Below are 22421 nucleotides of genomic sequence, written 5' to 3' on the forward strand. Positions count from 1 at the left end.
CAGATTTCTTGTGACAAAGAACATATTCCAGTAATATCTGTTTTAACTTTTCCATGCTATAGTTCTAAGTCAGAAAGTGTGTGGAATGGGAAAATTGGCTCCATACTTTTGTATGCTAATAATTTTTATTTAAAAAAACTACATGATTTAATTATCCTTGTCTTTTCCAGGTATTCTGAGTGGAAAGTTGCTTCCACAAAAATCCTGAGCTAATGGCTCACAATATGAATTTCCCAATAAGTTCAGAGTATTTATAAAGTTTTAAAAACTGTCTAGAGACCATATCTACCATTGATCTACTTATTAGGTGTGAATCTTTTAAAACAAGTAAAAAAGAAAAAGTTAAGGTAACAAACATTTATTAAATATTTACTATATTCCAGGCACTTAGTTAAGGAATGGTGATATAAAAATAACAGTTCACATCATAATGGATCTCAAAATATGTAAAGAATTATGTATGCACAAGACATATATAGGAAAAGTCAAGAATAATTTCATAGGTAAAGATGAACAATTACAAAAGGAATTTCCCTAACAATTGAGTATGACTACTAGAATCATGCTTTACATAAACAAAACCATGGAGAAATTTCTAAAAATTTCTTGGACATTTTTCATGTTCTTTCTATTCTGGCTGAAAAACGCAAGTCAAAGTAAAAACTTTAATGTTTTCTTCAATACTCTTCAAGAATCTATAAGGATCTATGACTTTCGTGGTGTGAGAAATTTCTCCCTTCATGGACATTGTAACTTTGTAACTAAATACATTATGTTTATTTTATTTTATTTTTAATTTTTGCTGAGGCAATTGGGGTTGGTTAAGTGACTTGCCCGGGGTCACACAGCTAGGACATGTTAAATGTCTGAGACCAGATTTGAAATCAGGTCCTCCTGATTTCAGGGCTGGTGCTCTATCCACTGTGCCACCTATTTGCCTCTAAATATATTATCTTTAAGGGGAACTTGGGTTAACTTTGTGTTAATTCCAAATTGAGCCAGTGGGGTCTTTGATTGAGAGGTACAAGATTTATGACCAATTCATTTAAAAGCATTTCCACTTTGTAGAATCAGTCAATACAAGTGTTCCATCAGCATGTGCTGTATAAAACTATGAGTCACCTGCATACCCCCATGCTGCATAGGACTAAGATTTTATTGGATGGAGAAAACAGAGATATGATTCCAGAAGTATTACATGATGATAAACTGCATCTGATCATATACAAACTTACTTTAAAATATCAAGAAAAAATAATTTAGATAAAATTTATTCTTCTTTGGGACATTCTATATCAGCTGATTTTCCAGTATTATTCCCTACAGTATGAAATCACAAATAAACAATTCTCCTTATAAGCAGACAAGCCTTATATGATTTTCAGTGTTTTTGGTATGAGAATTGAAAATCAGGTCTATCTAAGAACGGATGACATTATGTAAAACACTAGGAAACACTTTAGAAAATCATCCTGAATATAAATATAACTCTCCTTATTTCCAAATCATCCAACTAGAAATGATGAAAAGACTATTAACATTTTATATCCAATTGATATATATACTACTTTACTTTCATTGCTTTATTACCACCAATCTTTCTTCTATTTTCTGAAACACTTTCAAATAAACAATCTTTAAAGTTATCTTTTTCTTTTTGTTTCCTGAGGCAATTGGCTTAAGCCTTGCCCAGAGTCACATAGCTAGTAAATATTAAGTGTCTGAAGACAGATTTGAACGGAGGTCCTCCTAATGTCATAGCTGGTGTTCTCTTCAATGCGCCATCTAGCTATATCTCTTTAAAGTTATCTTAATAAATATCAATAATTGCTACCGTATGTGATATATGCTCCATTGTGTGACACTTCACTCACAGTTCCATTCTGAGGAAGATAGTAGAAATATCATTCTTAATTTATATGTAAACAATGTTAAAATAAGAAAAGTATTTTACACATGGTCACAAAGTTCATAAGTATCAAAGATGGAATCTAGCCTAATGTCTCCTTTTTTTTTTTTTTAAATTGCTTCAGTCAGGATCATGAAGCTATTAAATTTTATATATTTTTTAATAATTATAACTTTTTATTGATAGAACCCATGCCTGGATAATTTTTTACAACATTATCCCTTGCACTCATTTCTGTTCCAATTTTTCCCCTCCCTCCCTCTACCCCCTCTCCCAGATTAGGCTAGTGTCTCTTAACTTCATGTCCTGTGTTCTTTCTAGAGGCTGAAATGGCATCACAATTAATCAAGAAAATTGACACACCAGTCTACTTATACTGAAAATCCTGTGTCTATGGTAGTGTATATCAGATGTATGTATCTGGAACATTTGGAGTGCATAGTGCACTAAAGCTAAAACTTATCTTTAAAAAATGGTTCAAACAACTGTGAAAGAAATCAAAATTGATTTATTATCTTTTAGAAAATATTGATACTATATTTTAGGAAAACCATCCCTAAATTAATTAATTAAATGACATAATGAAGTATTCATTCTTATGTTACATACAGAGCTTTGCAGGCTTAATTATTATGAAGAATCATCTTGGTAAGTAGAACTAGTTTTAGTTTTAAATGGTGATGATTTAGAAATAGATAGAATAGTCCAAAACCTTTTTTTTTTATCATTATAAGAGCTCAAATTGATATAAATTCACAAAACACTATGATGTATATAAGAAAAGGGTTATTATTTCTGTTTTATGAATGGGAAACATAATGCATAGGTATGCTAAAATCAATAACTTAGGAAGTGGCAGTTCTGCTTCTCAAACTGAAATTTGATTCAGAGCCCAGTCCTATTTCTAATGCATTGTTCTGTCAACCCATTGAAGGTTGAACTACACCACCACCACCCTCATACCCTATATTCCATGAAACCATAATGGAAGCTGTTATTTATTGCATCTATTATTCTCTTTTGGTAGTCATATGGACTATTTTACCACTTATGCTCATGAATTAGAGCGATGTTTCCCAAACTTTTGATATGTGTACTTTTATAATTTTGGTAAGGCTGAGTACCACTCGTCAAAAAAAAAAAAAAGGATGTATTTTAATAACAATCTAAATATATTTATTTTTTTATTTTTTTGATACATACACACAATAATCATAAATAAAAAAATAAAATCATTCATAATAAAATATAAATCCATGCCAGAAGGTTTGTCACATGTGGAAGAAGAGCAATTGCTGGAATTGGCTTCAGACAGATTCTTGAAAAATAAACATAAAGAGTGTACTTTAACATCATTCTGGTTACAAATGCAACATGTGTATCCTGTTTTAACAGAAAAAGTTCTGAAATGCATCTTGTCTTTTTCAACTTCATATTTATGTGAAGTTGCTTTTTCAGCATTTGTAGACATTAAGTTGAAAAAAAGGAACAGAATATTGGATGTAGAGCCGCATCTCAGATTAAAATTAACAACCAGGGAACCAAATTATGATGATCTGTTATCTCGGCACAAACATTTCATTCTTCCATATAAAAATAATCAAAATCAGTGGGACTTACAAACCTTTCCTATAAGAAAAATTGCACAAAAGCTAAAAATACACAGGCACCTGGAGAAGCCACAAAGTATTAACTAAATTGTCTCTGTAACAAAGTGCAGTATATTCACGCTGTGTCATACCAGACCATCTAACGCCTCACAAGATGGTCTTGACTTGATTCATGAGAACGTAGAATTAGGAGCAGCTAAGCACAGTGCAGTGCATATCCCCACCAAACTCCTTGCACCCCTACCAAACTCTTCCCGTACCCCTGGGGGTACACGTAACACAATTTGGGAAACACTGAATTAGAGTAATCCTAATCAGGATGGAACAGAATAAGCATCCTTTGGACAGAGTCCCTGAAACACTGGGCCTATTCTAGTGCTATTTAGAACTGAAAGGAAGAGACTTAAGAAAGAAGAGTGGGGATAGATTTGATGCTTTATCCCCCGCTGAGTGAATAAAAAGACTATCAAATAAATCAAAGGACAACAAAAAAGGAGGACTTTTCCTAAAATACCTGGATGAGAGATCTTAGATAAACTCAGATCTATTGCATCATCTCAAAGTGGCAATAAATAGTCAAATAGATATTAAAAATAGACAACCATGAACTCAAAAGATTAAAACAACTGTCAGAGACTAATAAAACAAAAGGATACAATAAAATGAATGCTTTAGCATTTTAAAAATCAATTTGACAATTTCTGCTAAAAAGAAAATAAATACAAAATCTCATACAGGAAATCATTTCTTTATCCCATGAAAAGAGAACAGTAGCAGAATGCTGTAAAAGATATATTTAAAAGCATATCGAATTCTTTCTAAACCAATATGTTATATGCCTAATAATTTAAAATTCCATGAAAATATATGAACTTTTAAGAGGAAAAAGAGAAATTTGTAATTTTCAGAAGAATACATAAATAGAGCAGTTGGTGCAAACTCATCAAAGAAAAAGAAACAAAGTAAAAAATAAAACTATCCAAAAACACTTACATACTCTCAGGTATAAAGATATTTTATTTAAGAAATGTCATATTGGACAATAACTATTGATAGAACAAAGAAAAACATCTATGTATGAACTTCAAAAATTATATCCAAACAAAAGAAGGAATTAAAAAATACTGAGTCAGTACTCAAGTGCAAAGATTTGTCTAATATAGCTATATTCTCAGTATTTATAAAGTTCTTCCCTTTATATTACGGACTCAGTTGCAAAGCATACAACAGAAGGGGGTAATGGTGGAAAGGGAAAACATGCATGCAATAAAAGAAATTTACAAGTTTCAACGGTTTTAATTTATTTTAAGAAGAAATCTTTTGCTTCATGTTAAGGATTATATGTATAACTGGGAAGAATAAAAAGAGGAGGAAAAGGAAAGATTTTCCATTCTAAAGGAATTTAGAAATGAGCTTTATAGGAAAAACATACTATTTGAGTTACAGGTTCTAGTATACTTCATACTCTCTCCCATTCTTACAAGATTCTGGGATAACTTCTTAAAGGTGATTGAAAAATGGGATTCTTACTTTGGAATATGCCTTCAGAATAAGCATCTTACTCCACTGAAAAAGTAATATGTGATTTAAAAAAAAAATGTCCAATTTGAGAATTTGCTTTGCATTATTATGCATTTCCTATAAGGTTTTTTTTTTTTAATTTCCATGGAAAGGACATAAAGTTTTTAGTTGGAAAAAAACTTGAATTTTAAAAATTAAAAGAAAAATGGGTACAAAAAATAAAAAATAATGTCCTATTCAAATGATGTGAGGTCTCCATTAGTTTGGCCATTAACCAAACGTCAAAAGTCTGCCTTAGAACCACTTTTGGTAAATGTGACTTTATATTTTTTGGAATAGGCTCTTTATAAAGCTTCTTGATTTCTGAAAGAATATTTATTTTCCTTTTTTTGAAAAAGGAAGAAAATTAAAATCTTAGTACTTATTCTATTGAAATTCATACAACTCTGAAGCCAAATTCCAAACGTAACTCTGGAAAAAACAGAGCTGTAGGTAATGATGGGATTCCTTTCTCAGAATGAAGAGATATAAAAGAAAGAAGAGGACCATTCTCGAGGACTGACAACATGACAACATATTCTGATCTGGGTGACAAATCTGGGTGATCTGTTTAGAGCATCCCTGAAAACTTACAACATAAACTTTTCTTTGGAAAGACAGCTTCTGATTTTGGGGCTTTCACAGACTAGAAGTGGAAATCACATAATTTACGAGAACACATCCATACAGACTGTTATAAAGCCAGTGAGACATTTAAGAAGAGAGAAATAGTGGCCCAAAGGAAAATCAGCAGTATCTTGGCATACCTTACAGAATGTCACTGCACAAGGAACTCTAAATAGGGCTTTTAGTTCCTGGGGCAGACAAAACTCCCAGGTGCTCCTCTTTCCTTCTGCCAAATACTTATGTGATCATCCAGGTGTGTGGGCATGAAGGAAGGTAGAAAAATTCTTATAGTTAGAGGGAAATTATCTATGGTGGAGCCTATGGGAGTGCTAGATGAGGTGCTGGGGCAATTAGAAGATCAAAGAGGCAGCTGCAGCCATTTCACCTGACAACTTGCAGCTGTGAATAGCGCCATGGTTTCAAAACGTTTCCCATGTGCACCTTGGGGCTCCTTTTGGGGAATACCACTCTCTTGTCATACATAAGTAATGTGAGTTCTAAAACTACTTACTTCTCTTTTACATGCAGTAATTACTACTTTATTGTTCTTTGATGCAATGAGATTTAAAAGAGTCACATTCTCCTTATGTTCTGTAGGTAAATTACCTACTTTGAGAAGATTAATTTAGTACTCAGTCCACCTGGGTATTTATTTACTAAGTTCCATTGGAGGTTGCAAGAACAACACTCACTTCTTTAAAAGAAATGGATTAGTGATTTCCATTCTCCTATAACATTTAAAAAGTAGAATTTCAATGTTCTGAAGAAGTTAATGCACTTCCTAAAGCTACTTATTTTACAACTAGGAAAAGGTTTATATAATTAGAGTATTAATTTGACATTCCCACATTTATTTTTATTAATTTAGCTGAGCTTTTTTTCATTGTTTTGCCAAGGGATCAGAAAATAATTTAAAAGACCAAAAAGACAAAAAAAATTTTTGCAAAGTTGGGGAAAGTTCTCTAGGGAAGTACCAAAGGAAATTGGATATAGTATTCTATTACCTAACATATATTAAGAATCTAAAAATAGAAGTTAATTGCATATTAATGTAATCTGCAGGCAATGATAAAGTAGATTATTCAAAGAAATGTAGGCAGAGCAAACTCCACCTAAATAATAGTACCAATAATGATTGTAAATACAGATGGAAGTGAGTAAAATAATGCGAGTGACTGGAAAAATGCACAAAATAGCTATGGAAGAAAAACATACAATTGATATTCAGTTATTAGAAGGGAAAATCAAGTCAAAAATTACCTCACAAACATTCCACACAAAAAATTTAAATGTTACTGTAAAATCCACTATATATATATATATATATATATATATATATATATATATATATATATATATATTCTGATCTGGGTGACAAATCTGGGTGATCTGTTTAGAGCATCCCTGAAAACTGCTGCTTTATGTTCAGTAGTTTTCTTGTACAATTATGTAAGCAACTTGGGTACCAAAGAAAACAACCCAAAAGATGGAGGAAACAAATTACAAGAAAAAGATTAAAAGGGGAAAAAAGTATGTAACTTGGACATGTAAATAACTAAAGAGCATCTAGTTTACAAATATTTTAAATATGCAGATTTGAAAAGAAAGAATTCATTAACTGTGCAAATATGTATTTTCTTCAGAAAACAAAGGATTTTCCCCCTTCTGATATTCAACTTAAGCTTTTTCATACTGGGAAAAAAGTGGCCTAATTTTCTATATATGTAAAATTTTGCTGCCTATCAAAATGCTCTCCATCTAGGATGCTCCAATTTCTTCACACGCACAGGTCTTCCATAGTGCTACATGATACTCCCTCTCCCCATTGCAGTCATGCAACACAGGGAAAAGAGGGACATATTCAGTGTGGAGCAGTACAGAGCTCCTTACTCACAGCAGAGCTGCATATATTCTCCTATTGGACAGCAATTTTTCAAAACCTTCCTTATAGATAGCCTTCTAAGTTTCATGTGCATAAAAATGGTATCATTCTATAAATGATAATAAAATGCTAGCTTACAGCTATCTAGTTCTATAAATACATTATTTTATTTGATTCTCATGCACTTTGTGAAATAGATTTTATTATTATCCCAACCCCATTTATAAATAAAGCAATAAGAAAACTGAGGCTTAATGAGGTTAAGTAACTAGCTGAAAATCCCATAAGTAAAAACTTTGAAAATTTTAAAGTGTGATATAAATACTCTGCTGCTGCCAATACTACTATGTTTGAGACAAGTTAAGGACTCAGGTTATCCTGATTCCAAATACAGAAAACTAGTCATCATTGTAATACACTATAACTGAGTCTTAAATGAAAGAATAGTAACACAGGACTGAAAATACAAAAAAAAATCTCACCATTCCTCTCCACCAAGGAAACATAGCTAAGGTACAAACATGTATGCACATGCACACACACACACGGACACAGACACATCACTGAAGAAGGGACAGATTTGAGACATGGATTTAAAAGGCCATTGTAACAATCTAGTTGAGAAATGAAGAGGGCCTAAACTAACAAAATAGTCAAGAAGTCAATAAGAGTAATATTTGAATAATTACTTCATAATTTTTTATAATTTTCATGTATTTATGATATATTTAAGGAATGTTAAGACTGAAAACACATTTTTAAGAATGTTTTAGTTCAAAATAAACCCGAACATTTATTCCTCCAGATGACAATACAAAGACTAAGTTCATTTGATCTGTAAATTTATTATCTAGATGTAATTCATTTATCTGGAACCATTAAAAATATTACCTTAAAATCTTTCCTACAAAGATATGCTATTACAAAAAGGCAGGTCTTTATGGACTATTTGAAAATAAAAATTAAATGATGTACATAAGCATTGATAATATGAAATCAAGGCAAAATTCAAAGGAAATGCAAGATTTTAAGGCTAAAGGTACAAAATTAAAACTAAATAGGAGAAATGACTAATAACTTGAAGGATAAAATTCCCAAATAAAAGAAATTGTGTAGAGAACCACCCCAAGCCACTATTTTTTGCCTTTACTATTCTCATTCCCAACTTATTTAACTCATCAGAGGACCATTTTTCTGTTTCATTAAAGAATGAATACTTGGTTATTTTAAGCATCACATTTTTTCTTTAAATTTTAAAACTAATTATTCAGAAATTTATGTATTTCTATAATTCCTCATAATAGCTTTACACATTTGACAAGAAAAGGCTTCATTCCCCACTTGGAGATGCAGAAATGTGATCATATTTCAGTGATTAATAAAGAAAACTAGCTTTACTTTAAGGCTACTACACAGTGACTTTCCTAGATTAACTACTTTAATCAATTTAACTTTCATGATCTGTGAATTTATGGAATAGTTACTAAGGAAAAATTGGAGAAAAGCTTTGACTCTAACAAAGGAAGATATTGTTGTAGAATTTTTTTTTAATTTTTAAATGAGGTTTTACTGATAATTATTAAATATAGAAATTACTGAATATATTGCCTTTATTCTGAATCATAGATCTAGTGCTAGAAGGGACTTCTGAGGCTAAAGCATAATTATCTTTTTTTTTTTTCTATTTTGTTGATGCTTCCCTCTCCACTTTAATTCAGTAAAACTATATTCCAAGTAGATTCATATTATGTTATAGATTGCAAGAAGCATAAAATAAGTGAGAAGGAAAATTTTTTAAGTTTATGAAACTACTTTGTGACCTACTTTTTATGTTAAAGTAACACTACAGCTAAAAACTATGCAGGAATTTCCAATCCAAGGAATGATATCTGTAGTGAAAAATACCATAGAACAGCTTGGCACATTGTATCCATGTAAATTGGGTGAAGAGTCACATTTAATAGCCAGTTAAAAGGGAAAATATTCTTTTTTATGGGAATTCAGAAATTCAGTGAATAAGGATATATCTCAAAAATCCCTTATTTTTATTCTTTCCTTGAGAAATGGTCCATATTAATATGTGAAATGTGTAGTCTCATATATCCATTCCAAATAGTTAACTCAAAAATTTATTATTCACCTGAATTTGTTGATTATCAATTTTGATTTCCTTTTCCCTTTCTTCTGCCTTCCTTTTCCTTATTGCATAACATCTTAGCAATATGCCAAATAGATAAAATGGGAGAAATAAAAGGAGATTAATTTCAGAAGCACTTATCTTTCTTTTTTTTTTTTTTTTTTTGTGAACCACTTTCAAAAAGGCTTAGTAGGAAATGGAGTTCATACTATTGCCCAAAATAGAGTTTGGGCAGTATCTGTGAATTACATTTATCCATATTATTTCTATCTTCCTATTAGCCAAAATTGTTGAGGTGAATATTTTCTTCAATCTGTTTTGTAATATGAGGGAAGGAACATATGGTCTTAATAAAAGCAATTTAAAGAAGCCCACTTTTGGATGGAGTGAAGCTACTCTATGTTGAGAAAGTAATAAAAAATAGACTAGAAATGAACCAGTCTGGCAGGAAATTGTAGTTTGAAGATAGAATTGAGTAAGAGAAGGGAGAAAATAATTGAAGTAAATATTGGGAAAAAAGAATACAGATGACTATGAGTCTATTATCAATTCACATTGAAAGGTTAGCCAAATGACAGAAAAGCTTCATGCAGTACTGCTTTTGACATTGACTATAGGTAGCCTTGTCCTTTCACCATTGTTTTCTAACTTTCGTGCTTGCCATCACCAATCACCTCTACATCACTGATCTGGATGTTGATTTCCTGTCTTGGATGATAATCCACTTAGTTTATGAACCATGTGTTGACCTGATTGTCTAGTCAGCTATTATAAAAACATAAAGCTTATCAGATCATGCTTATAGCCCAATTTACTCTTTGCCATCCAATCTCCTATCTACTCCCTCTCTGTTTTATGTCTTTCTCTCTGAAGATTAATAAAATCAATATTAGTGTTTTCTTCTATTAAGAATATCAGAATATCAGTTTATGTGTCTCTTATGTCTCCATACATCATCCCTACAATTTCCCAAACAAAACACTCTTCTGTGACCACCGTATCTTGTATTTACTATGATCAAAGTATATAAATTTCTCAAAGGTAATGACTCAATTTTGTGCACAGTTCTTGGTCTATAATAAGCCCTTTCACAAATTCCTCCCTTTCTTTCCTCCCTTATCTTTCCTTGTCCCTCGCAGCTCTCTTTCCTCTTCTCCTTCCTTAATTGGACAATTGTCAAATTGGCTGAAGAAACCAATGGTTAAGGGACTTTTCAATAGTCACAAAGTAATCCATGTATCAATCTATTTCATTTAGAGTCCACACAAACTTTCTGCCTACTATTCTACACTGAAACCTTTCAATAAATATTAGCCTAATCAAGTATGTCCATATTTTTGAAGAAATACCGAGTACAGAAAATTTGGAATACTTGGTGATATGGAAATATGGATGATGCCACTAAGTTTAAACTACAAGCATCTATTCCTGACTTTTTATGGCAAGGCAATATATTCAGCTATACATACTAGAAAGACATAAGCAACATGTTCATACTGCCTTCTATGAGTTTACAATCCAGCAAATGTAAAATATATTCACAATTTAATAAAATATTAAGGAGAATTGGATGTATTATGGAAGAAGTGAAGGTAAAATGCTATGAAAGCAAGAAGAAAAAGAGATTAATCATTGAAATGAAACTGTTGATCTTTTAATTTAAAATACTCAGTTATTCTTAAGATAGATCAGTGGTATTGACATTGTCTTCCTTAGAAAGTTAGAAAACCACAAACTAATGAAGTTCCTCTTAGCTACACATGACATTGAACTCAGAATTTGACATGTGTTAGAATGAAAATCTTAAATCTCACATTGATGTTCAAATCCTTTCCCTCAACTTCACATACTATATTAACTATTTGCAATGCTAGTGATGATCATTATCATCATAAATAATCTATAATAGGAAAAAATACTATGTATATGTCTTTGAGAAATTAAAATGGAACTTGACACATCAAAACATTTCAACTCTTATGGCGCTACCTTCTTTTTAAAGTATAACATATTTGACATATGTGAATAATGCATTAGAGATTTATTAGAATTATGTTTGTTAAAATAATTAATGTATTTCTTTTAAAATATCATGTTATCCTTTCTCTCATCCCCATTATTAGAGATATTTCATAGAAGGCAATTTTTTAGATGACTAAAATGGATAAAAGAAGTAATTGCAGTTAGATGAGAAAACAAAAAGATAATCTGACTACATGTAAGGAAAAACTGAATCCCAATACTGTTATAGATATTTACTAACTGTTTAACTCTGGGCAAAACATTGAACCTATACAGACTTTAATTTCCTGATCTGAAAAATGGAAATAATAACAGCACTTCTTTCACAAGTGCTAAGATGGCATTGTAAGGATCTATGAGGTAATATATATAAGTATTTTGAAAACCTTTAAGTACCAGTGAGCATAGATATAACTAGCTATATTTTAAATATTTTTGAATGGAAACACTCCTAAAATCAATTACCCATTTCCCTGCTTCCTCAACATAGATTAATGTTTTTGTTTTTTGTTATCATTGTATGTGTGTGTGTGGGAGGAATCATTGAAGAGTTTCATTATGAATAACAAAAAGCAAAATAGTAAAACCTTTGGAGGCCAATGTTTATAAATTTCTTTAAGCCTGTAATTCATGGCTTCAGACTATCATTCTTGCTTCTGTTTGTGTCTTACTTCTTTCTCTCCCTTTAATGTGAGATTTTTTTTTTTCTTTCTGTTTGTTCCTGCTTTTAAGGGAGCTTTACTTCCTGCTATAAAACCACATTGGGGATGGGGGTAGAAGATACTTTCTAAGTGAAGAACTAAGTAAAGCAAGTGTACTCAATACATGAAGTGTAAGGACTAATTAGGTAAACTTTTTGGTATACTTCCAAGTTTATGGTTGTATGCAGAATAGTTGAAATTGCTGGATAATTAGTTTGGGTGTTACTATATGTAATATGTTTTATATTAGACAAATGTTTTTCTAATTAACCACTACAGACAAATCATACCCCAAATGGTCTATACTGCTCTGTTTCAAGTCTCACTTAACATTTGCAATAACATATGGGGGAGGGTCATCATGGCATCAGCTTTTTTAGATATGATAATTAATTTACAATGTCTAGTACAGTTAAGTTATTTTATTATTTTTAGATTAATTTTTATTTCTTTTATTTTGAAATAAAGAAAACAATTATTTTCTTAGAGTAGGATGAAAGAAAAAATGATTGTATATGAAACTGCAAATCTATTATTTTAATTGTGATAAAATTAAACATCTATTCTATAAAAGAATGCTGTTTTATTTGCATCTTGGCATATACTTTATTTTAAGAGAACTTTGACCCAGAAAAGATGTCAAATAGGATAGAAATGCTTGGCACAATATCTGCATGTATATGCAAGCTGATACTCAAAAAAAAGATGTATAGTATTTCTAATACACCATACTTAAAAGCTATATCAGCAGATGACAGAATTATATTTGAAAGAAAGAACTTTTTTTAAAAAAACAGAAAAAACCAAGAAAAAAATATCAAATCACTAACAGTCATATAAAAATAGGTATTTGGTCAAGCATTAGTGGTTCCATGAGATAGAAGATTACACTATTCTGATGTTCTGTTTTGGATTTTTCATCATTTAACATAGTTATACCATTCAACTCATTTTTTTTCAGATTTTATAGAAACTTGCTACTATCAAGATTCATAAAGTTTGCCATTAATTGGGGGGGAAAGTAATATTATCTCTGCAAAATTATTTTATACATGTGATGAAAATATGCTTTGGTTAACTCAGTCTATATATTTTAATATTCCAGTTTGGTAGGATACCGGTGTCAATTTTATAGTTTATAAAAAGAAAAGAAAAAATCTGAAAAATAATAAGTAGCTATATTAATACAAAGTCCTGATTTATTCATTTTTTTAAATTTATGTGTCTATAAATTATGAAGCTAACTGGAAGGCTTCTTGTACAAATTAACTGTTTTATATGGTTGTGCAATGCACTAGATGGTTAACAGTTAAAATACAAGAATTTCCAGGCAATAGGTACACAGTGCAGTACTCTATATATGGCAATGGGTCAAGTAATAATGATGATGATGGACAGTAGGAAAAAAAATGACAAGTAACAAAGTGGATCTTAAAAGAATATTAGCAGCTGATCAGGAGGCTATAGACTCAATAGGACAAGCCTATGACCCAACCCTGTGGATAAGCATAGGAATGTCCAATATTAGATATTCCATGGAATCTGTGCTCATATTGTGACAAGCAAGACTATCTATGGCATAGAACAAAATATCTAGTCATGAAAAGGAACTCAATCCCTTATAACCAATGGCAGTATTTGTCCCCTCAGGAAGTCTTAGGTTTAGTAGATCATAAAGTTTTCCTTGTGCATTTGAAAGGATTTGTTCACTTTACCTCTTTCTTTCCACAGCATGTCTTTCTAAATTAGCTCCATTGATTATCCTGACACCTACTGGTGATGGTACATCTGATTTCTGTTTGGTTTCTCTCCAGGCTGCTCTCCTCTTAGACTTGTTGAGGGAGCTTTCAAGGTGGTGGAGGAGAGAGCTTTTTGACATCTTATAGAATTTACTTACAAGATTTTTATAAATTGTTTTTCTTTCCTGATTTGCTTCTACTGAAAATTGAACTCTGAAGTCTGCAAGTGTATTCTGGCTAGACTTCAATGTGACTTCTACATCAGAAAGCATTCTTGCAATAATTGTGCTTGTAAGCATATTCTGTAAACAAAAAAAATCAGAAATGCTTTCGTTGAAGTGTCATTAACATTCAATTCTAATGAAACTTTGTTTTTGTTTATAAATATATATGATATAAAGCCTGTCCAATAATCAAAATCTTCCCCAAGCTCTAAGTTTCAGATTAATAAAGAACCATTTTAAAAAGAGAAACAAAAACAGCTTTTTATAAGAGATCACCAAAAGATCTTTCATATTTTTCAAATTAATGTTGAGTAGGAGAAAAGTGTTGTTGTTGTTGTTGTTTTTAAGAATATCCTGGAGTTCTCAACTAGAGAAAGATGTAAATATCAACTGTAATATTAGAAAATTTAGAAGTCTAGACATTTGTATTAATTCAACCATAATTCATCAGCACAATAATTTAGCTTCCCCTATGGAAGTATTTTAACATTGAGACAAAAGATGAAATTACTGACCATTTTAATAATAACACCATTTTTTTTAAAACAAAGTTTGATGATTTTTCTAACAATTAAAATTTCACATTGGAATATATTTGAATTAAAGATAAATGTGAGAAATAATATAAAGTGAGGTTTCAGAGTGCAGTTAGAAATATATGGTATATTATGGCAGAGCTTGCTAGAATAAGACAAGGTTGGTATATTACCAAAAAATAACACAGTAGCCTACTCTCACTTTAAAATTATTATCTTCAATTTTATTATTTGAAGGTAATTGAAAAAGAGTCTTTTGCTCAAGGGAATTGAAGTTGATATTGGCTTTTAAAGGTACAAGTCTAATGTATTTAGAAATTTGATGCTCTAACCATTAGCAAGTAAGAAAGTATAGTCCAACACTGTAAATTCACATTTGAGAAGGATTTTGCTGTGATAACTCTAGGAAGACAATGTTCTAGAAGAAATGTGGTACTTAGTTTTGAATTTATTGTGCATCCTCAATCAGAAGTAACTAAAAGTAGCTGGAAAAGTTTTTAATTTGAAAAGTCAAATGATAAATTCCAGTGATGCATACTATTTATGGCATGTCTAGACTTCAGATATAGTGCCTTTACTTAAAGACTCCAGGCACAAACTGCAGGCACAGGGACAGATTGCATAAGGCATCACTGCTTGCTTCAACTGTATGAATGTTATTGGATTTTTTAGAGCAACTCATAACAATGAATAATTTAAGAGCTAATAAAATATTCAATCTGACTGATCCATTGGTTTAATTTTAAAATAAAAAAAACTACTAATAAAAAGAGTTACTAAGCCTCACAGAGTAGAGACTTTGATGAACTTAAATTAGATGACCACACAAAGGGAAACACCACCATTATAAAAGGGAAACACCAAGGCAATGGCAACTTTCTGGGCTACCCAAAAGATCTCACTGCTATTGGTTACTAAGTAGTTTATTTGAAGTTTAAATGGTCTGTGCTGAACTCTTTAGGGATGTGACTGAATAACCTGCAGGTGATGTAAGTTTAAAAGGACCTATTGAAAAATGGGATCATTTTTTCTTCATTCTCCCTTTCCTTCTTACCATAGACTGCCAGAGAAGGCGGAAGACACTAAAGAATATGTAGTATACAACTGCCAGACCTTCCTTTAGGGGGATTTAAAAAGGAAAACCTTACCCAGATTCCTCACTAAAGATTTCCACCATAATCCAGAGCTTGAGACTGTGTCCGGAGGACCCGCGGCCCCTCGGAACCTTTTATTGTAGGAGGGGAAGAAAACTCAACAACGAACCAATCTAGTGACTGCTGCACTCTGTTCTTACAACCGGACTCAGCAGAGTGGAGATGGAGGCTGCAGATTTAGCAAATAGATTCTCGTTTCTCTTCTTCCTGAGAGCTGTCCTCCACCCTAATACAAGCTACAGGGACAGATGGTGATGGTACGGCGTAGGTGTGTAGGTGTGTATGAGTGAGTCTCTGTGCTTTCTGAGTTTATGGGTTTGCGTTGGGGAAGAAAGGGTGTGGGAAGGGAAAGGAGCAAGAAAGAAAAGGGTAATTCATGCCTCTCTCTTCCCTTTCTTCCAAGAGATCAAAGTGCAGGGGGCAATCCATACAGAAAAAAAGGAGGAAAATTTCATGAAAAGAAACTCGAACTCGTGAACTCCCCCCTTCCCTCTCTCTTTCTCTCCACCCCCCCCATTGGGTACTCTCCAGGCAAACTGCAATGCTATGACCATTTGGTAACCTTAAATGGTGTTGCTGACCCTTCCTTATAACTGGGACACTTTGTTAAATGTAGTGCACGCACACACATATACACACACAGAGGGACACTTTAAAAAATCATGCCTCATTTAAGAGAGGAAGGGGGCAGTCGTCAGAGGTAGACAACCGTGCTCATCAGGAAAGCCCATAATAAGCTGGTCAGCAAAAACAAGCTGCGGGAGAGGGGGAAATTTGGGGAAGGCATAGAAGGGTCAATAAACAAAATAACTAACACATTTTTTGCTTAAAATAAAGGGAATTAAATGTTATTAATCCCACGTTGATTCACATCTGAGAGTAATTTTTAACTAAACACTTAAAAAATCAAGTAGAGCATCTTAATTCAGTTTTGTATTGCAGTGAACTCTACACTTGAACCGCTTCCCCTGGAGATTTATTACCCACTAAATCACACAGAAGAGATGCTGCTTCGCATTCTCAAGGGCTCAAGAGCAGAGACCTCCCACCCTACATCTCTCTTTACAGTTCTATATTCGTCATCCAACCACCAGCCACCTCCTCTACAGCTCCCCATCTTTTCGCAGCACAAACTTAAGCACCAACCAGCCTGGAAAGCCAATCACACTTTTATTTTACACCTTGATACTTGTTCTGTAAAGTGCTCCCAGAAAGACAGGCAATAACGGGAGCTATTCTCTCAGTTTCAAAGCTCTCTATAAAAAACAAACAAACAAACATTTTTTTAAGCTTACCCCCCCCCCCATCAAGAGAACATGACAAGCAATCTCTTGCAACTTTACAAATGTTAAATAAGACTAGGGAGGTGAGTTGCAGTATGATTTATAACATATCACATATGTATACATATATACATATATATGAAAACATGCATAGCTACAGATATAAATGTGTATGTCTATATAATGCAATCTGAATGACGCTATCAGGACATACTTGGGATTTATTCGGGTAAGGGAGCTTTATTTTTGTTCTATATTTCAGATAGAACATGTCCTAGTTAAGAGAGACTAAGAGAGACACTGACAAGAACTATGCATTTTAGTAGTCATATACAGATCTCCAAGTGTCATGAAATGTGTTTGCAAACTGTTCAGCATTGATTTAAAATTCAAGAACCGAGTACTAATTATTACTTACACACACACACACACACACACACACACGGCTGCACCGGGCTTGTGGACAGCTCTGCGGATTTGAAACCCTCGCATCCACTCAGCTGGTTGACGTTTAAACTCTTAAATATTCTCTCGCCCCACCCCCATCTCCCAACTCCTCTCAAGCTGGACTAATTACGCCCAATGAGCATATTTGCAATGATTGCCCTCCCCTTCACTTTGGAGAACACCTCCAGAGACTCTCAGTGAAGTGAACTGCAGAATCCCCCTGCTCCCAAGAGTTGCCTTAATCTTTCTCGTGCCTCCTCTTTTTCTAGAATTACAGCTCGCTGCATTACAGTTGTGCCCTCCCTGCACACTTCACTCTCGACTTTGGGATCACTTTAAATGATCTGGCCGGCGCACAGTTCCTCCTCCATATCTCTCTTTTCTTCCCCTCCCACCCCCAGCTAAAGGCACACAAACACTGGCATACACTCACATACATATACGCGCATACATAGAGAGAGACCCTCAGGCGGCAGCAACCTTCTCATCACAGGGAATCGAGTTCTCCCCCTACCGTCGAACTGCCAGACGCCCCCACCCCTGCCTACCCCAGCCTTATGGGACCGCTTCACGCCCACTTGTACACTGGTATTCCCTTTTCTCCCAGCACTGCAGAAGGAAGAGCTTTGCCCCCCTTTCCATCCCCTTTCCCTAACGGACCTTCCACCCCACCCAATCATCTCACCTTTGGTGAATTGAGGGACGCAGAGGCTCAGACCGAACATGAGCCAGGCTGCTACCAAGCGGTTCATGATCTTTTCTCCACTGGAGCGACCCGGGTGGGAAAGGGTCGGGGAAAGAGCGTCTGGGTGATGGGGTTCTTAGAGATAGGGCTCTGGGTGCCAGACAATCCCTCACACTAAATATGTCTTCTTCTCTCAACCCTTCTCTTCAGAAAATTATTAAGAAAGAAATCTTTAAAAGAGAGAGGAAGAGGAGAAAGAGGATGGAGAAAGAGAACGCTTCCCTCTTCTTTTGCCGGATCTTTGGCAAAGGGTTGCGGGTAGAATACCAGAATAACCCAGCGCGGCTCAGACAAAGTGCTGCAACTCAGTCATAAGCTGGGAAGAAGAGAGGAAACGAGTCCTGGGAGGCGGAGATATGTGTGGGAGCGCGGCTCCGCACTGCGAGGCTCCGGACGGCTTTTCCCGGGTAAACCTGGGGCTGTGAGGAAGCCCGCAGTCCGCGCGCAGCTTTCCTTAGGCTGCTTTCTCTGCCACTCCTGCGGGGCTTCTGACTTGGAGAACAATGAAGCGGGAGGACAAGAAGAGAGAGCTGTGCCGGCTGGAGAGCGCACTGTGTACAAACAGAGGCGGCGTGCGTATGAGCAGAGAGCTTTACAGGCTCTCTCCCCAATCTCCAGGCTCTCTTTTTCCTCCTCCCCTCTCTACCCTCCCTTCATCCCTCTCCCCCTCTTCATTCTCTGTTTCCCTCTCTCTTTCTCTCACTTCCTTCTTCACAGAAGTGGCTCCTTCTGCTGGAAGAGAGAAGGGAGACAACCGCAGCCACACCCTGGCACCTGCTACCAGCTTCCAGTCTTTTAGGCTACCTTTATATACTTCCTCACACATCCGGCGACTTTAGGGTTAATGAGGGACCGCTAGTATCCATATTCCCATCTGTTTTCAGCAGTGACTCAAATTTACCACGAGGAAACTTCCTTTGGAGTTTTTCCTAGGTTTTGTCAAGAAAGGAGAGTTAAAGAGATTTCTTAAAGTTGTTTCTGTTCGGAAGAAAGAATCTGCTAGAGAGAGGCAGCATTCTAAAAGGCAAGTGCCCTAGTTTTCTAATAAATACGACCCAGTTTACCATCAGTGACAAAGAATGAAAAACTCTACCAATGAGTTCTAATCTATTCTGTATTCATTCAAGCAATAAGTATCTATTAAAGTCCCACTATGTGCTAAAAATTGCCAGGACTCTGCTTCAGGAGACTGGATTAATTGCTACCTTGATATACTCTACTTACTCTCAGGCCTAGGGTAGAAGAGAATAAGGTTCTGAGACTGCCATCTGAGTTAAGTTTTAAAAAAAGAAAGAAAGAAGACTGCAGAAGTAGTGAAAATTTAGCGAAATATTGAATTTTATTTTGATAGGGCTAGAAGAGAAAAGCAGTGCAAATAAAGGACTACAACAGATGGAAGCAGCCTGAAGAAATAATGCCAAAGTGGATCAGATTTCCCATGTTAGGATTTCTTTGAAGAATCAGATGCACCGAATAGGTTTGTATTGTTAAGAAATTGCTATCCAGGGTGTGATATCCAGAGTAAAACCAACTACTGGTTGGTAGAAATCAGTGATTTCTCTATCCACCAGATAGAAGAACTAAGTACTGTATTTTTTTTTTTTTGTTTGTTTGTTTTGTTTTGTTTTTTTAGCTGCTAGTACCAAAAAGAAATAGCATTCAATTCCTCCTTGTGTCAGTAGAGGTAGCCTGTGTATGTAGGGAAAGGAGGAAGAGGAGAGGGAGAAGATGAAAGACCTTGTAATAAGTGAAAGAGATGAAAACAGAAATTTCTTTTGAAGACAAAAATTTCTATCAATGTTTAAATAAAAGTTTAAATATCCATTTCTCCCCTTTGCTTTTTCCATTCCAGTTTCTGATTTCCATTTAAATGCTGAATTCAGAGGAAGAATTGGGAAAATGGGAACAATCCAATATAGGACAACAGTGGAAGCAATAAAGATGTACTTAAGGTCAATAGCTAACAAAATCTAGTTTCATGTTATTGGGTGGCATAGGACAATCTAGAAAACAAATGATTGGCAAGATTATTTTTGTGAGGATAATCATTTAAGACTAGGTTTTTAGCACAGAAAGTAAATTGCTACAACCAGAGCTATTCTGTCAGACAACACAGAACAGTACATAATCTACTGAAGCTGGAATCAGAGAACCTTTCATTAGACTACAATATCTATTATGTACTAACTGTGCCTGTGTGTATACATACAAATGCAGAGAGAGGCAGGTTATTTAAAGGATAGAAAAATATGTAGAATATATCTCAGTGTTATTAGACAGGCTTAAATGTATTAATGTATGCAAAGTGCTTTATAAAAATTAAAGCACTATAAAACTTGTCAGTTATTACAAAAATAGGGCTCCTGAAATTGTCATGTCCCAACTACCGTGCTCCCAATATTAGTTAATTTAGAATATGTGTTTTAATATTTTATTGAGGTTCATTCATTATAAAATATCTTAATAATTTTAACCATTTACTTTGTATTAAAAAAACATTTTTTTACAACACAACAGATTCCTAAAATGAAAAGATAATGATTTCCATTTCCTTATAACTAATGATTTTGAAAGATGTTTTATAGAAATGTGTACAGATAGAAATGTATACATTAAGGATAATGATGTTTTGCCTGCTATGTCATTTTAAGAATTATTTCTTCAACCACACCAAAAACTAGTATGATGATACAAAATCACTCAGCATTAACTGTTAGTCCATTTCTGAAAGGTCCTAGATTGATAGACCAGAAGTCTTCAATACTCCATTTACAATTTAGCTTGACATATTCTCTTGGAGCCTGAATCCTCGGTCCTTGACATTAATGCTTCTCCCCAAAAAACAAATGAAACAGTCTACTGTTAATGACCACCTTGTTCTTTCATTCCAATGACTCCAGGCATTTTACCAAACTTACATTTATAGGAGTCATTTCACCCTAAACTGAATTGCAGTCTCCTCAGAATTGGAATGCAGGAACTGTTTAACAGACCGAAACAGCAGTTGATAAAGGAGGGAGGGAGGGAGGGAAGGAGGGAGAAAAGAGAAAGATTGAGACAGAAGAGTCAGAGAGAGGGGGGAGGAAGAGAAGAGAAATGAAGAGAGAGAGGAGGGAGAGAGAGGGAGACAGAAAAGAAGAGAGAGAGAGAGAGAGAGAGAGAGAGAGAGAGAGAGAGAGAGAGAGAGAGAGAGAGAAGAGAGAGAGAGAGGAGAGAGAGAGAGGAGGGAGAAAAAAATGACTACTCTCTGCATACCTACTACTCCTGCATCAGAAAAATGTTCTGAGCCCTGTAATGATCACATATAACTTGGTGCACAGTTTTGTATCCTCTCCAAATTGTGCCTTAAAAAGAAAGCTAAATGGAATCCATATACTTTGGTCAGTCATTACTTAGTGAAATAGAGGGAAAAAACAAACTTTGGAAAGTTGTAACAATTAAAAGGGTAATTTGATTAATGAAGATATTCAATCTATATAATCTAAGTACCAAATCTTCATTTTTCCCCTTCTGTGGATATTTTCCCCTTTGTACTCACCCAGATTCCTTGGATATTTCTTTAGTTACCATTTTATGTTGCCAAGTTAAAAAAAAATCACCTTAGTTGATCACCCACTTGATTTTCTCTTGAACTATTTATTGCATTCCATTTACAGCTTTGTTTACCTAGAATTATTCCATGTGAATTATAATATCCTGTGTAAACTTCCATCCATAGTTTCTAGTTTTATTCTTATGGAGTCAATCAAAAAGAATCTATCCCTTCCATATGATGACGATTCAAAAATTTAAAATGTCATACCAACACTCACTTCCCCTCTCCCCCCCAAATCCCCAAACTTTTA

At 34.1% G+C, this 22421-nt stretch overlaps 1 protein-coding gene across 2 annotated transcripts in view; it reads right to left on the reverse strand.

Moving 5' to 3' along the window:
* The window catches only part of EDIL3 (EGF like repeats and discoidin domains 3), a 651648-nt gene extending 632061 nt beyond the window's left edge, over nucleotides 1-19587 (reverse strand). The window contains exon 1 of one of the 2 annotated variants that reach the window (XM_031967244.1): nucleotides 18517-19587. In XM_031967244.1, the coding sequence (XP_031823104.1) occupies nucleotides 18517-18583 (67 nt within the window). In that variant the 5' untranslated portion in view covers nucleotides 18584-19587. The remainder of the gene's footprint in view (nucleotides 1-18516) is intronic. The other variant, XM_031967251.1, reaches the window with a different exon arrangement.
* Nucleotides 19588-22421: the final 2834 nt, after the last annotated feature.

Source organism: Sarcophilus harrisii, chromosome 1, assembly GCF_902635505.1.
Source record: "Sarcophilus harrisii chromosome 1, mSarHar1.11, whole genome shotgun sequence".
Lineage (NCBI taxonomy): Eukaryota > Metazoa > Chordata > Mammalia > Dasyuromorphia > Dasyuridae > Sarcophilus > Sarcophilus harrisii.